The sequence below is a fragment of the Cannabis sativa genome, chromosome 9, assembly GCF_029168945.1.
Source record: "Cannabis sativa cultivar Pink pepper isolate KNU-18-1 chromosome 9, ASM2916894v1, whole genome shotgun sequence".
Lineage (NCBI taxonomy): Eukaryota > Viridiplantae > Streptophyta > Magnoliopsida > Rosales > Cannabaceae > Cannabis > Cannabis sativa.
Genome location: NC_083609.1, coordinates 49,146,717 through 49,162,166, shown reverse-complemented (window position 1 = coordinate 49,162,166; position 15,450 = coordinate 49,146,717). Strand labels below are relative to the sequence as shown.

Sequence of the window (15,450 nt, the reverse complement as noted above, 5' to 3'; positions counted from 1 at the left end):
GTTAATCAATTTTTTTTTATGTATCTCTATAATTTTGTTTCTTTTATTAATGTGAAACTTTAGCCTTAATTAGTTTCCTTTTATCAATTTCTTTTATTTATCAAAGAAAAAATGGATAATATATATGCGGACCCGGCTAGAATGAAAAGTGTAAAATACAAAAATTACACTATTGTCTCTATCAAAGAAAATGAAGATTGAAATCCACCAATGACTATCATTAGTTTTCTTATCTACAATTTTTAGACTAATGCTATCTTCAATTATCAACAATTTAGAGATTGATTTTTAATTTTCTTTTTATCTTACCCCCATTTAAGTAATGTTTCTTTAAATATTGGAACATCAATTTTTAGTTTATTTTTAGATTAACTTAAGAATATATTTAAATCATTAAGTTTTTTTAAACACTAATATATTGCATTAATATAGAAAAAAACCTAGCATAAAATTTAATATACGTGCATCACACGTAGTTATTTGCTAGTATATATATATATATTTATGTATATTCAATGTATGATGTACCATATCAAATACATAATAAGAGTCTTGTTTGCATCCTTCTTGTTTTATAATTAGACCCTCTTATTTTAATTTTTATGAAGAGTTTTTATGTAATTTTCATAAAGAGCTTTTACGTATTTTCACTTTATAATAAAATATTTTTTTTAATAAATATATATATTTATCTTTATAATTCAACCTTTCTCTCTTTAATAAATATAAGAAAAACAATTAAAAGAAACCTACCACTAAAAACCCTCACCGACTTTGTGTTCTTATCTCGTTTAGAGCATATCACATGATTCAAACCTATATCGTCTGTGTTAATTCCATTTTTGGCATATTTAATTGACATAATATTTTATTATTTATTATTAATTTCGGCTGGAGTAATTAAAATGGTTTCCTTATTTTGTGTATCCAAACTTGGAAGGAAAGTTGTCTAGTTTTCCTATTTTTGGAAAAAAGGTAAAAATGGTAAGTTTAGTTACTCATTTCTTTTTTATCTAACCAGCTGGTATTTTCTGATCTTGTGTGAATTTTCCATTTTCTTAGATCAGATTTCTTGAAGAGAAAACTGGAGCTAAACTTTCCTTTTCTATAAAAGGAAAGTTGTACTTACTGCCCACGATTCTGTAGGTACAGAAATAGAAATTCCTGGACTGATTGAAGAATTGTTTTAGGGAAGTTTCTAGTGGGCTGAGGTCTTGTTTAGACCATTTGTAAGCTGTCTATGAGGTGTATATTGATTATAAATACACCATATAGAAGCTAGGTGTTGCATCTCTTTCATTCACTTTCATATCTTAAGGAAAGAGTGTTTATTTGTAGTTTGTATTGTCTTGAGTCTGTATTCAAGTCTACAACGAAGAAGAACAACAATGCAACCTTCTGAAGAAGGTGTTTACAAGCCTTCGGGAGATTGCTTCTGAAGTCTTGCATCGGGATGATACAAGCACATAACCTTTGGGAGAAGGTGTTTACAAGCTTTCGGGAGATTGCTTTTGAAGTCTTGCATCAGGATGATACAAGCACACAACCTTCAAGAGATGGCTGTATAGGCTTTCGAGAGAGATAGCCTTTAAGTCTTGAATCGGGAGGATTCAAGCACTCTTCAAGGTGATCGAAGGGATTTCGAGCTCTTGGAGTTTTATCAATATTCGGTTAGTAGGTGGAATGCATCAAGCTTGCGACATACAATAAGAGGGAGTCTATTTATGCATAAGTCAATTACTTTGTATTTTTGATACCGATCTAATGAGTCTTATCTCTGGGCGTGGCCCTGTGGACTAGTAACAATCTGAAAGGATTGTTGAAACCACGTACAAAAATCTTGTGTTTTTACTTTTATGCGCTATTTGTTTTTCTGAGTTTCTCTGGAGTTACAGAGTTGTATTCTGTAACTACGGAAAAACTGTTTTCAGTACCAGTTTCATTATTCCGCATTTAATTAATCACTTAATTAAATAATTAAACTGAGAATATTAAAATAGGGAATTTCAGTCTGCTTGGAAGCAAATCAAACGAAGCAAATACTCCATCATAGCAGGTACTCTCTTATTTTATATTCATGTTAGATTTCTCTTTTTTTTTTTTTTGCTTTTTTTTTCTGGTATATATATACCTAAATCTTGCTTTGACGACTAGATTGAAACTCAAATTACCTCCCTCTCTTAAATCTTGCTTTGATCATCAGACCACTAGATTGAAACACCATCTCCCTCACCTAATACTGTTTCGACTACACCACTAGATTAAAAGCCTCATCTGCTTGGAAGCAAATCCGCCATTACGACAGGTACGTTCTCTTTTAGCTATTTTAAAGATTATTTTGGCTCTCCTTTTTTATCTTATGCACTTTGTTTTCTTTAATCTAAAAAATTTGGAATTTTTGTCTATTTTGAATGTGTAATGATATTCAATTTGTTTTTTTTTTCTTCTTCTCTTTTATTTTCTTAAACTTGTTGTTATTGGTGGGGATGACTCAAACACAAATGCCTGCCTCCTTGCTGAAAAATTTTAGGTATATGACTTTTTTTTTCTCTCTCTCTAGAGAAATCTTTATTGGCAGATGGCAGGGTCACATGAGTCTGGCTTTAAGGCTTTTCTACTGGTTTGTTTAACGAACGTTTTTCTTTTTCTTTTTCTTTGGTTCAACCAGGGGAAAGAATTTGAAAACTAGGGTGATTGGATGTCCAAAAACCATAGATGGTGACTTGAAATGCAAAGAAGTCCCAACCAATTTTGGGTTTGATACTGCTTGCAAGGTGACTAAACTAAAATAATTTTTTTTTCTTACGACTAGAACTTAAGAAATTTTTTATGGTCCTTTCCACATATCGTGTAGCAAATCTTTTAGCAACATTCTATATTTTTATAACCCAACAAGCTTGAAAATTTCATCCATGCACTTGATGAAAATTTATTTGGAAAAGTAATCTTATTGTTCCATGGTACGACTATTTAATTAAGGTCATGAACTCTTGAATTCACTTCAAAGCATCAACCTTTAAATTTTACGAGAACGAACTTCTCATAGAATGTTGTTTGTAGATCTGTTGATTAATTTTTTAAAATTGTAGGCGATCAACTACAAGTAGCAAGAAAATTTTGTGATATTGTGCTTGATTAATGAAATAAAGTATAGTATTCAATGTACTCTGTTTTGCCTACAAAAGTAATCAGGTGCTAAAATAAAAATTCTGAAGAAAAAAAATTAGTGGATCATGCGTGTAATACTTAATACTCTGACTGACTGACTAAGTTTAGACTCTTACTGACTGACTAACCCATTAGTTTATGCAACTTTTCATTTATTTTCTAACTTAACTTGGAGTTTCATCTGTTTAATTTTGGTATGGGAAAGAATTTTACACACTTTTATTTTGGTAAGCTCAATCTATCTCTCTATGTAAGTTATAGCATTTCACAGTTATATTATAATTTTTTTTTCTTATATTATCAATTTCATTTTACATAAAAATGAGTGGGTTTGAATTACAATTTGCTAATTTTATTTTTCTAGGTCTTATTTTCTTTATTCATTTTCTTATTATTTATTATATCATGTTTTTTGTTGCTTCTTTGTTGAGTATTATTTTGGGAGCTTTCATCTTGTTCTCTTTTGATGCCATTTATGTATAACTCTTCATTTTATTTTTATCTCCATGTCGACTTAAGTGTAGAGGTGGCTACAAATTCTAAATGCTCGAGTGTTTGGATTGTCATTGGTGTATTTGTTAAATTTGTGCCTGTGTGGTGTTACTACTTACAGGATTATTTGCTTGGAAAGTATAAATAACCATTAAGAAAGTACTTTTAATGTAAATCAACTATTTTTTTTTTTTGTGGGAGTACTTTTGCTTTGTTTCTATCATGCTACTAAAACGTTTTAGTTTGTCTATCTCTTGTTTGTCTATAGATCCAGCAACAATTCGAAAGTACGTGTAAGACCATATATTTTTAAAAAATTATGTTGTAGTTTCTTTAATAGATTTGAGTGTTATATGAGTAAAATGAGTCTCACCAGTTTAGTTTGAATAAGAGATTATAAGAGCAATCTTCAATTAAAGGACTAAGGTTGTTCACCTTTAAAGGACTTAAGAAATACAGTTGTTTTTTAGTTGCGAATGACAATATTGGATTCTGAGGATATGGAGAAGGTTAATTGTTTTTTGGTTATTAGTGTATTTTAGGTAAGAGGAAGAAGTAAGTTAATAAATATTAGAATGGGTTGGGATGAGGTGACTGTTTTAGTATAAAAAAATTTATAAGACGAAAGTGCTTAGATAATTAATTTCAAGACATTATTATGAAACCAATTGCATTTGATAAAATTATTTTGTATTCATGGAATTGTGAGAAGAAAAGATTGGTTAGATTATTATTTGTATGAAAATATGTATAAATTAACTTATTCAATCACACTTACTCTTTGACACGAAACCATACATCTTACTGCCTGTTTTCATTTTTTAATAATTACTACCAATTGTATAGGAGCACTTTGAACATGAAGCCACAAAACAAATTGCATGTTTAATTCAAACTTAGAACAGGTAGCACCACATACTATAATGATGATGATAATATCTATATCCTATGAATATTCACTCCACATATATGTCTGTATTTTGAAACCGTTTTTCAGTTTGTAGTAATCCTATAATATGAATCAAGTAACATCACTAACCTAAGACAAACAAACAACAAGATGTTGAACTCAAAAATCAAATACACAAATTTAGCTAAGTATAAAATGGTGCAAGAAGTAGACCTCAAAACGACAATAGTATGGATGTTGTTTTTGTAGCTGGGTTTTTGCGTACTGATTTACACATTTGTTTTGTGTTAGTTTATTTTTCTCACTCTCCATATATCGATGGCTCTCTTTTCTTAATGATTAGATATAATGAACTTTAGTGTAGCTTTTAGGGATGAAATCATAGTGGAGTTTGTTGTATATGAAGTCTACCTTCACTACAACAAATTTGGTTATTAGGGGCGGACCTATTACCGGCGGGAAAGGTCCGCCCCTAATAATAAGGTTATTACCGGCGGATGTGGGGGCCCGCCGGTATTATTCCAATTTTTCAGATTTTTGTTTTTTTTAAATAAATAAAATAATAATTAGCGGCGGGCATTTGGTAATACCGGCGGACAGCCCGCCGCTAATTTGAAGTTATATGATAAGTGCGGGAAAAACTGGGGGGTTAATTCAAAATTTATTAGCGGCGGACCAATACCGGCGGGGTCCGCCGCTATTATTATTTGCGGCGGACCAATACCGGCGGGGGTCCGCCGCTAATTATACCAATACCGGCGGGTTAATTAATACCGGCGGGCCCCGCCGGTAATAATTTGTCTATAAAAAAAAACCCCAACCCAGATACCCCATTTTCCCACTTCTCACAATTTCTATCAGCCATTTTGCCCCCTTCTCTCTCGGTTTGCAGCAAGGTTTCTGCTCCACCACCGGTTGTTCCACCACCGGTTGTTCCACCACCGCTGTTCCACCACCGGCTGTTCCACCACTGCTTCAGGTAATTATTTTTCCCTTTACATTTTTACTTTCTACATTTCTACAAATTTATTTTTTTTTTTCTGGTTGCATATTTTTTTTTGGGTTCCTCTCTCGGTTGCACTGTGGCAGTGGACCTCTTCGCACCATCACCGTCGCATCACCGTCACCGTCGGTTCTTATTTTCAAGTATGTGTTTTGTATTTATTTTTGATAGATTTTCTGTGTAATATATGTATGTGTTTGTAATTAGTTTGAAATTTCTAAATAAAATTAATTTTCTGTGAAATTTTGTGATATGTAATATGAATTTCAATTTCTGTTATATATATAAATGTGTGATTTGTGATTTTTTAAGATTTTTTATTTTGGTATGTAATATAAATTTGTGTTATATATTAGTTGTATGGTTTTTTTATTTGCTGTGAATATAAAATGTATATATTACACTTTAATATATTTTTTGTTAGTATGTATATATTTTTTTTGTTAATATATAAAATAAATAGTTGTATTATATAAATTATATTTTTTTTGTGTAAAAGTATATGTATTATATATATTGTATTTTTTAATTTGTAAATAATTTTAGATTGTATATATTATAGTTTTTATATATAAATATATGTTTTATATATTATATATTTTTTAATATATAAGTATATATATCATTTTTTTTATATATAAATATAAATTTATTGTATATATTATTTTTTTTATATATAAATACATATTTATTGTATATATTATATTTATATATAAATATATAAATATATATTTTTTGTATATAATTAAAATGAAAAAAATTATTTTTATGTTATATATATTTTTATTTTTTATAAATAAAATAAATAAAACTCTTATTATATAAAATATTTTATATGTAATATTTATATATTTAATATTATATATATATAAATATTTATTTAAATATGGTGTATTTAAATTTATTTTATTTATGTGTATGTGTGAAATGTATAATTTTATATATAATTGGTTTGTTGTTTACTTTTGAATGTAAGTTACCATATGATATTATGTTATGAAATTTATTTAGATTAAAATTTTAGAAGTTTAGAAGAATAAAAATGTGACAAAAAAAAAAGAATTTAATATAAATTTTTAGTATGAAATTTAATTTAGATTCATATAAGTATTTTAGAATTTTAAATATTAATAATGAAGTTTAATAATAAATTAATATATTTTTATATTATCATAAATAATAATAAAAATAATTTTAGTAATTAATTTTTTTTAATTAATTCATAAATTAATTTTTATATATTTTAATAAAAAAAAATAAAAACGATTTTTTAATTTAATTTTTTGAAGAAAAATAATTAAATTAGTTAAATTAGTAAGATTTTTTTATTTAATTTTCTAAAAAAAAATAATTTTATCTTTTAAAGTTAATTTAATGTATTTAAAATAACTTACTAAGTTTACTAAAATATACTAAATGGTTAAAAAAAAAATCTTTTCAACTAAAATATTTTTTTAGTATACTTAGTAAAGTAATTTTAATATACTTAAATATAACTTCAACTATTTATTTAATTAAAAAAAATACATTAAAAATTATATATGAAAACACAATAAATAATATGGTAATGTATGAAACTTGAAATAATAATAATGCAAATTAAATATAAAATCATAAAAGACAAAGTAAATTAAAATAGCATAAAATATTCATAAAATAACATAAAATATTAATAAAATAGTATAAAATTTTCATAAAATAGCATAAAATTTTCATAATTATTTTATTGCCATTGCTATAACTCATAAAGTTTTAAAACACTTTTAGATAACTATGGATAAATCTTGGACTTCTTGGAGAAAACGTGGTAAAGAATATTGGGAGTGTCTACAAGCATTTTTGGCAATGGCTTCAGCATATAAAAATTCTGATGGAAAAATTAGGTGTCCGTGTGTTAGATGCTTAAATACTCGATTTGAGCCTTTAAATATTGTAGAAGCCCATATATTTGATTGGGGTTTTGATAATGGTTATCAAAAGTGGATTTATCACGGGGAGCCAGAAGTAGAAGTGCCACGAAATGAAGTTTCACGAAATGAAGTTCTTGAGTCAATTTTAGATGATGAAGATGACGAGATGATTCCCATCATTGAAGATTTTATTCGACCAACAACTGAAGAAGCTCAAACCAACCCCGACTCTTTTCAGTATTATGATGACTTATTTGAAGAGATTGAAGCTGAATTGTACCCTGGATGCCATTGGATTTCTTCACTTAACTTTCTGGCAAAGTTATTGCATCTGAAAGTTCGTGGAAAAATACCTATTAGCGTATTTGATGAATTATTGAAATTGTTGAACCTTGCTTTTCCAAAAGGAAATAAAGTTCCATCAACATACTACGAGGCTAAAAAGAGACTGAAAAAACTAGGGTTGGGGTATGAGTCAATTCATGTGTGTGAGCATGATTGCTGCTTATTCTATAAAGAGCATGCAACCAAAGATGCTTGTCCAATTTGTGGAAGTAGTCGATGGATTACTTCAACAAAAACTAATGGAAAAAAAGTGCCCCGTAAAGTGTTGCGCTATTTTCCCTTGACACCAAGGTTGAAAAGATTATATGGTTCAAGACATACAGCAAAATATATGGTATGGCATCATACTGGAAAATCTAAGGATGAAGGACTGATGCGTCATCCGGTTGATGGATTAGCTTGGAAGGACTTTGATGCTAAACATCCTAATTTTGCCAGTGAACCTAGAAATGTTCGCTTAGGTTTAGCTGCTGATGGGTTTAATCCATTTGGCAACATGAGCCTAGCTTACAGTATGTGGCCTGTTGTGTTAGCGAACTATAATCTTCCACCTTGGATGTGCATGAAAGACAATAATTTCATGTTGGCTCTACTTATTCCTGGACCAAAATCTCCAGGTAAAGACATGGATGTATTTTTGAGACCGTTGGTGGATGAGCTGAAAGAGTTGTGGGTTGATGGAGTTGATACGAGAGATTGTACGACAAACACTATGTTCAAATTGCGTGCAGCCCTTTTATGGACTGTTAATGATTTTCCTGCTCGAAGTAGTTTGTCTGGTTGGAGTGGTCAAGGATACAAAGCTTGTCCAACATGTAACGAAGACACTACTTCAATACGAGTAATTGGCAAGACATCTTATGTAGGTCACAGAAGATTCTTGCCCAGTAATCATCGATTTAGAAGGGACACCAACTTTGATGGAGAAATTGAAAGAAGACATCCACCGAGACGTTTTACTTGTGAGGAAATTCTGGAACAAGTAAACAAACTTGTGCCACAAATTCCAGGCAAACATGAGCAATTTGGAGGTGTGAAACGCAGACGTATTGCAGAAGATCAAAATTGGAGGAAAAAAAGTATCTTCTATGAGCTTGAGTATTGGTGTACAAATACTTTGAAACACAATATTGATGTGATGCACGTTGAGAAGAATGTGTGTGACAGTCTGTTGGGCACAATCTTGGACAACGATAAATCGAAAGACACAACTAACGCGAGACATGATTTGAAGAAATTAGGAATAAGGGAATGGTTGTGGATTTATGAAGATGATAATGGCAAGTTAATGAAGCCACACGCCCCGTATGTCCTCAAAGCTGACGAAAAATTGAAATTCTGTCAATTTATCAAGGACGTGAAGTTTCCTGATGGATTTTGCTCAAATTTGAAGAAGAAAGTGAGCAATGATTTATCAAATGTTCTTGGATTGAAGTCTCACGATTGTCATGTAATTATACAAAGATTATTGGCAATTGGTGTTCGTAAGTTTCTCCCTAAAAATATATCGACAACTATTGCTGAATTATGCAACTTTTTTAGGCAAGTATGTTCTAGAACCATAAACTTTAAAGATATGGAGGAAGCACAAAAAGACCTAATTTTGATATTGTGTAAGTTGGAGTTGATTTTCCCTCCAGCTTTTTTTGATATCATGATTCATTTGGTCTTACATTTGCCTGAAGAAGCAATTTTGGGTGGACCTGTGTTTATGAGATGGATGTACCCTTTTGAGAGGTACATGAAAAAATTGAAGAATTATGTTGGAAATAAAGCTCGTCCCGAAGGGTCAATAGCTGAAAGCTATGTTGCAGATGAGGCATTGACGTTTTGCTCTATGTATTTTAAGGGGGTAGAAACCAAATTTAATCGACTTGATCGCAATGAAGATGAAGTGATTCCTAGAATTCTTACCGTCTTCCAATCACAATGTCATCCCTTAACAAGAGCAAATATAATGCCTCTAGATAGAAAGACTCGTGAAAATGCTGAGTGGTTCATCTTTGACAATTCACCTGAAATAAGACCATATTTAGAGTAAGTTTTTCCTTTATTAATCTATATTTAGTCTTATTCTACATAGTCTTATTTAACATTTAACGTAATGATGTTATATAACTTACAGTGAACACTTAGAAGAGATAAAACTTCAGTACCCAGATGGAGATCATAACATCTTACACAAAAAATTTTTCCAACGATGGTTTCATAAGAAGGTGATATGAGCCTATGAATTATGATTTTACCATTATCATGATTAATTATGAGTCATTCTAATATAATCTTGTTCATTTAGATATATGATTTACACAAGCTTGGATCATTAGAGAATGGTGAAGAGTTGCTAGCTTTAGCATGTGGTTCAGATCACTTAGTAACATATTATGAAGGTGTTGTAGTGAATGGCGTTCGTTACATGGTAGCTGAACGTGATAAGAAGCGTACTACTCAAAATAGCGGTGTCTCTGTGGCGGGAACAGAAGGATTCAATTATTATGGAACCCTAGAAGATGTGATGATGTTCACTTTTTGTGGTGTGTATTCAGTGACATTATTTCGGTGTAAATGGTTCAATACCAATCCACAGAGGAAGAAAACAATCATTGAGAATAACATCATTAGTATCAATGTTAGTGGTGAATGGTACAAAGATGACCCATTTATACTTGCTACTCAAGCTAAGCAAGTATTTTACCTCGATGATTTGCTTAGAGGTAGACATTGGAAAATAGTCGAGAATGTAAACCACCGACAAATTTGGGACATTGAGGAGGATGAAGATGATGAAGATGTTGTACATGATTTAAGCTCCTCAAATTTTCGGTTGACTGTGGATATAGGAGAGTTAATTTTGCAACCTGCTGATGTAGCAACAATAATTGATCCTACACAAAATTTGAATGTAAATCAACCTGATGAAAATGTTGTGGATGGTGACGTTGATGATGTAATAGATGACGAAGTAGACGAGTTGCTAATTGATCGATGTGAAGACGATATTGATTCTGAAAATGATGAGTGTGATAGTGACTATTAGTTTACTTATGTTACTAATTCGTTTGTAATAATATTATAAGTGATGAATATGATGACGTTAATTGTATTTACACTATAAATATTTTTCTTCCAACCTTTATTTATACTAATTTATTCATACAACTTTGCTTTTAAAGAGTCATAATGTCAGCTGATGTAGCTTCTTCTCACGGGGGAGATGGTGGTGGTTTTGATCCACCTGATCCTAGTAGGGTGCCCTCATCCTGCGAGGCAGCACCACCGCCCAAAAGGAAAGGTCGTGGTGCTGCTACTAATATACCGCTAGAGGATCGCAGACGTAAGAACGAGGGTCCATTGCCGCTTACGCTTGATCCTGCAACAGGAAAAGTAGTTGGCTTGGAGCACCAAGCTTTCATCCGGCAGTTGGGTTTCGAAGTGAGCACATTATTGCCGGGGAACTACTTGGACTTTTGTGATGTACCTCAACATCACAAGGAACAAGTTGTGCAGAGAATGAAGGTAATAAATTGATGGACATAATAAATTTTATTCATGTATAAGTAAATTAAGTAATAATTTAATTCTTCAAATGTAGTATTTTTATGATATCGATGGTCATGCTGAACCCGAAAAAGTGATGAGGACTCTTTACCATGAGATGGCCAAAAGATACTCAGAACGAAAAAACATTAGGCATACTTTCTTCCAAAAATATTATGAGGGAAACCCAGATAATCTTGAGGCGGCACTCAATGCTACTCCTGAGCACTATGTAACAAGAGAGCATTGGAAAGAGATTATTGATTTGTTTCTGAGCCCAAAATTTATAGCGCGTTCCAATCAAAACAAGCAAAACAGAAAACTAATGAAGTACCCCTCAACTCAAGGCACAAAATCAATGGCAGCTCAGCGTCATGAATTTGTAAGTAGACTTCAAATAATTCATTTATTGAAATTATTTTTTTTTTCAGAATCTAACACCGATATTATTACAGAAAGAGCCTGAAAAATATGTTATACCAACTTGGAGAGACAGCCATCTGAAGAAGGACAAAACTTGGGTCAATGATGCTGCTAAAGAGAAATTTGTGAGTTACACTAATACTTCAATTTTTTTCTTAAAATTATCACATAATTAATTATTTAACAATATTTATTTATGCATGTTTAGGAGGAACTCACTCGTGAAATGGAGGAAGAGATGGCGAGAAGTAGGCTTCAAAGCCAATCTGGCAGTGACTCTGGATCTTCGCAGGTGCCGTCTGACATCCAATTCAAGGTCATGGGCAAGGTCATGGGTGACAGGAGTGACTATATTCGAGGAGTCGGTTACAACATAGCAAAGAAGGGGAAAAGATCAACAACAACATCTAGCTCTTCCAGCCAAAGCCAGACTCAATCTCAAGCAGGGTCTACTCTTTCTCAAGATGTTGGTATTATGGCTGAGATGTTTCAGAGATTGCGTGAACGCTTTCCTCCGGGACAGGACACTTCTGATCTGTATGACCCGCGATTTGACAGATTCCTCCAGCAATATTTACCTACCCAACCTCAGGGTAGTGCAACATGTCCAAGGCCGCAACAACAACCTTTACAGCAGACTCAGCAATCTCCTAATGTGCAAGGAAGCGCCTCCCAATCTCCTCTTATTCCGAACATGTTTGGACGCTCCTCCCAGTCTCCTCCATTTTTCTACTCTGATTTTTTTGGAGGATCACAGTCCCAACAACCGATGTTGGGCCAATTTGGGAGTTCATCTCAGCAGCCGATGTTTTTTGGGGGTCCAATGCAGCAAACTTCTCCGGGTCAATTTTTCGGTCCACAAAATCCATATTTTTTTCCTGGTCAGTTTCAGCAACAACCCTCGAACTTCTCGCCACAACAATCTCCAAATGTTTCGCAACAACAACAATCTCCGAATTTAGCACAACAACGACAGACTCGACAATTTCCGGAGATTTTATCTGCTCAGCAACCATATTACCCATCACCGCCAGTATCGCAAGCTCAGGACAATGCACCAAATCCTGATATTAACTTAAATGCTACTGGCTCAAATTTTGAAGATGATTTGTTTAATCAAGACAATATTAATTAGTGTATCTTAATTTTTATTATGTTTGGATTTCTTTAAGTTTAAATTAATGTATGGATAATAATCTTTTAATTTTTAAATTTTAAATAATGTATGGATGATAATTTGTGGGTTTATTAATTTTAATTTTGATATTTATTAATAATATAAATTTGAAAAAAGTTAATTAAATAAATATAGAAAAAATATTTCTAATATTATTTATAATATTTAATTAAATATAACTGTTTTTTAATTAAATAATTATTTATAATATTTATTAATAAAATTATTTCATTTTTATATTTTTTTTAAAAAAACCATTATTACCGGCGGACCCCCGCCGGTAATAATGAGTCAGATTAATTAATTCCACGCGTATTTACCGGCGGACCCCGCCGCTAATGGTCCGCCGGTATTAATCATTAATACCGGCGGATGTGTCAGTCCGCCGCTATTAATGATTAATAGCGACGGGCTATTACCGGCGGATTAATACCGGCGGATGCCCGCCGCTAATGGGCTTTACCGGCGGATTTCAGTATTATTACCAGCGGACTGTTCCGCCCCTATTAATGGTGTTTGTTGTAGTGCTTATTTGCTTCATTGGATGTTGATACCATAATAGAAGTTCATGCTCATATAGTTAAGGTCATAATAAACGGCAAAATATATTGTATTATGATCACTCAATTGCAGCTAATGGAACCTTCAATGGAACCAATAAGCTTCTTATTGGATAATTTTTTATTTTAATTTCTCAATAACATAATTTAATATATTTATAATTTTTAGTTTACTTTCTAATGACTTTGAGTAGTTGGTGTATAGTTTGAATGAAGTTAACATGTCTACCAAAAAGAAAATTAAATATTAAAGTCTATTGTCTTTGCTTAAATTTAATTGTCTGGACTATGTTCTTTTTAGTAACATGAATTCTTTCATAATTTTAGTAACATGAGTGGATCATCGTCAAACATGAGAAAACTTAATTGGTATACAAATATTTCAGAGGAGCAACGAGAGGCAATACGAAAAAAAAGACGTGATGCTTATGCTTCCAAGAAACGTCGTAAGATTGTCTTCAATGGTTAGTTTATTTTTATCTTGTTTAGTGCTCCTTTCCATATTAATTTTATATCAATTTCTTCTAGGTTTCAGTTTCAGCTCTGTGTCCTCAAATTTACCTTCAAATATCATTTCTCCTTCTGTGGTAACATTAAAAGATATTGTTACTGTTGATAAATCTGTGGCATCAAGTTTACCTTCAAAAATTATATCTCCTTCTGTAGTAACATTAAAAGATGTTGTTACTACTGTTGACATATTACCATCTGCGCCTGATTGTTGTTTCTGTCATGCAAAAGGTTTCATCGTGAACCAAAAGGTTTTCGTTGTAGCAATGGAGAATTTTCCTTAACTCCTAATGGTTCATGTCAAAAACTATACACTTTTTTTCAAATCTTCATCTATAGAGGCAAAACATTTCCAAATATATTCTCGAACGTTATAATAACAAATTTGCATTTACCTCATTTGGGGTTAAATATGACAAAGACTTATGTAAAAGAAATAAAGGTATCTACAATTTTCGAGTTCAAGGTCAAGTTTACCACTTTATAAATGAACTCTTTTCAATAGAAAAAGAGCCTTCTCATTTACAACTATATTTCTTTGATTCTAAGAAAGAGGTACATCAAAGGCTTCAATCTTCAACAATGTTAAATCAACAAATTATTGAACAAATAGTTAACATACTTTTGTTAAATGCTTATGCTTGTTTTTTTCGTAGTCTTCGAGAAGTACCTGATTTGACTGATTGTCATATAGCAATAAGATCTAATGTAAATTTAGACCAAAGAGTATACAATAGTCCTACAGTATCACAAGTTGTTGTTCTTTGGGTAGATGATGAAAATGTAGGTGGACATGGGGATCGTGATATTATTGTTACCACGGAAGGAGGAATTGCACATAAGGTAGCATATTATTTTGGTTGTTATGACCCTTTGCAATATCCATTACTTTTCCCATTTGGTGATAGTGGTTGGTGTGAAGGTATTAAACGAATTAATCGAGCATTAGGTGATTTCTCTCCTTCAGATATTGTTGGATTAATACCTTTTTTAAAAATAACCTCACCAACACTACTATTAGAGCATCAGTTAAAGAAGAAGAAAAAAAATAACCAAGTTTCTTGTAGAGAATATTATTGTTATAAGCTACAAATTCGCTCTAATGAAAACTCATTTCTTCTACGTGCTGGCCGTTTGCTACAACAATATGTTGTTGATATGTATATTAAGCTAGAAACCTCAAGGTTAGATTATTATCGGTGCAATCAAAAACATATAAGGTCAGACTTATACCAAGGCATTCTTGATAGTGTAGAGGTTGGCAAAAATCATGCTTCAAATATTGGCCATCGAATTGTTCTACCATCTTCATTCATAGGAGGGCCAAGAGATATGAGAAAGCGTTGCATGGATGCTATGGCATTAGTACAACGATTTGGAAAGCTAGACATCTTCTTAACAATGACATGTAATCC

At 31.8% G+C, this 15,450-nt stretch overlaps 1 protein-coding gene across 2 annotated transcripts; it reads left to right on the top strand.

The window, feature by feature from the left end:
- The first annotated feature begins 4,988 nt into the window (after window positions 1-4,988).
- LOC115710413 (uncharacterized) lies at window positions 4,989-10,367 on the top strand. Of its 2 annotated transcripts, XM_061104072.1 has the most exons (3): window positions 4,989-5,549; window positions 5,660-5,716; window positions 7,341-10,367. In XM_061104072.1, exon 3 carries the CDS (start codon window positions 7,347-7,349, stop codon window positions 9,867-9,869), a length of 2,523 nt encoding a protein of 840 aa, XP_060960055.1. In that variant the 5' UTR covers window positions 4,989-5,549; window positions 5,660-5,716; window positions 7,341-7,346; the 3' UTR covers window positions 9,870-10,367. The 2 variants fall into 2 exon arrangements, with proteins under 2 accessions (XP_060960055.1, XP_060960054.1); XM_061104071.1 differs by having other exon boundaries at window positions 4,989-5,716.
- The last annotated feature ends 5,083 nt before the right edge of the window (window positions 10,368-15,450 follow it).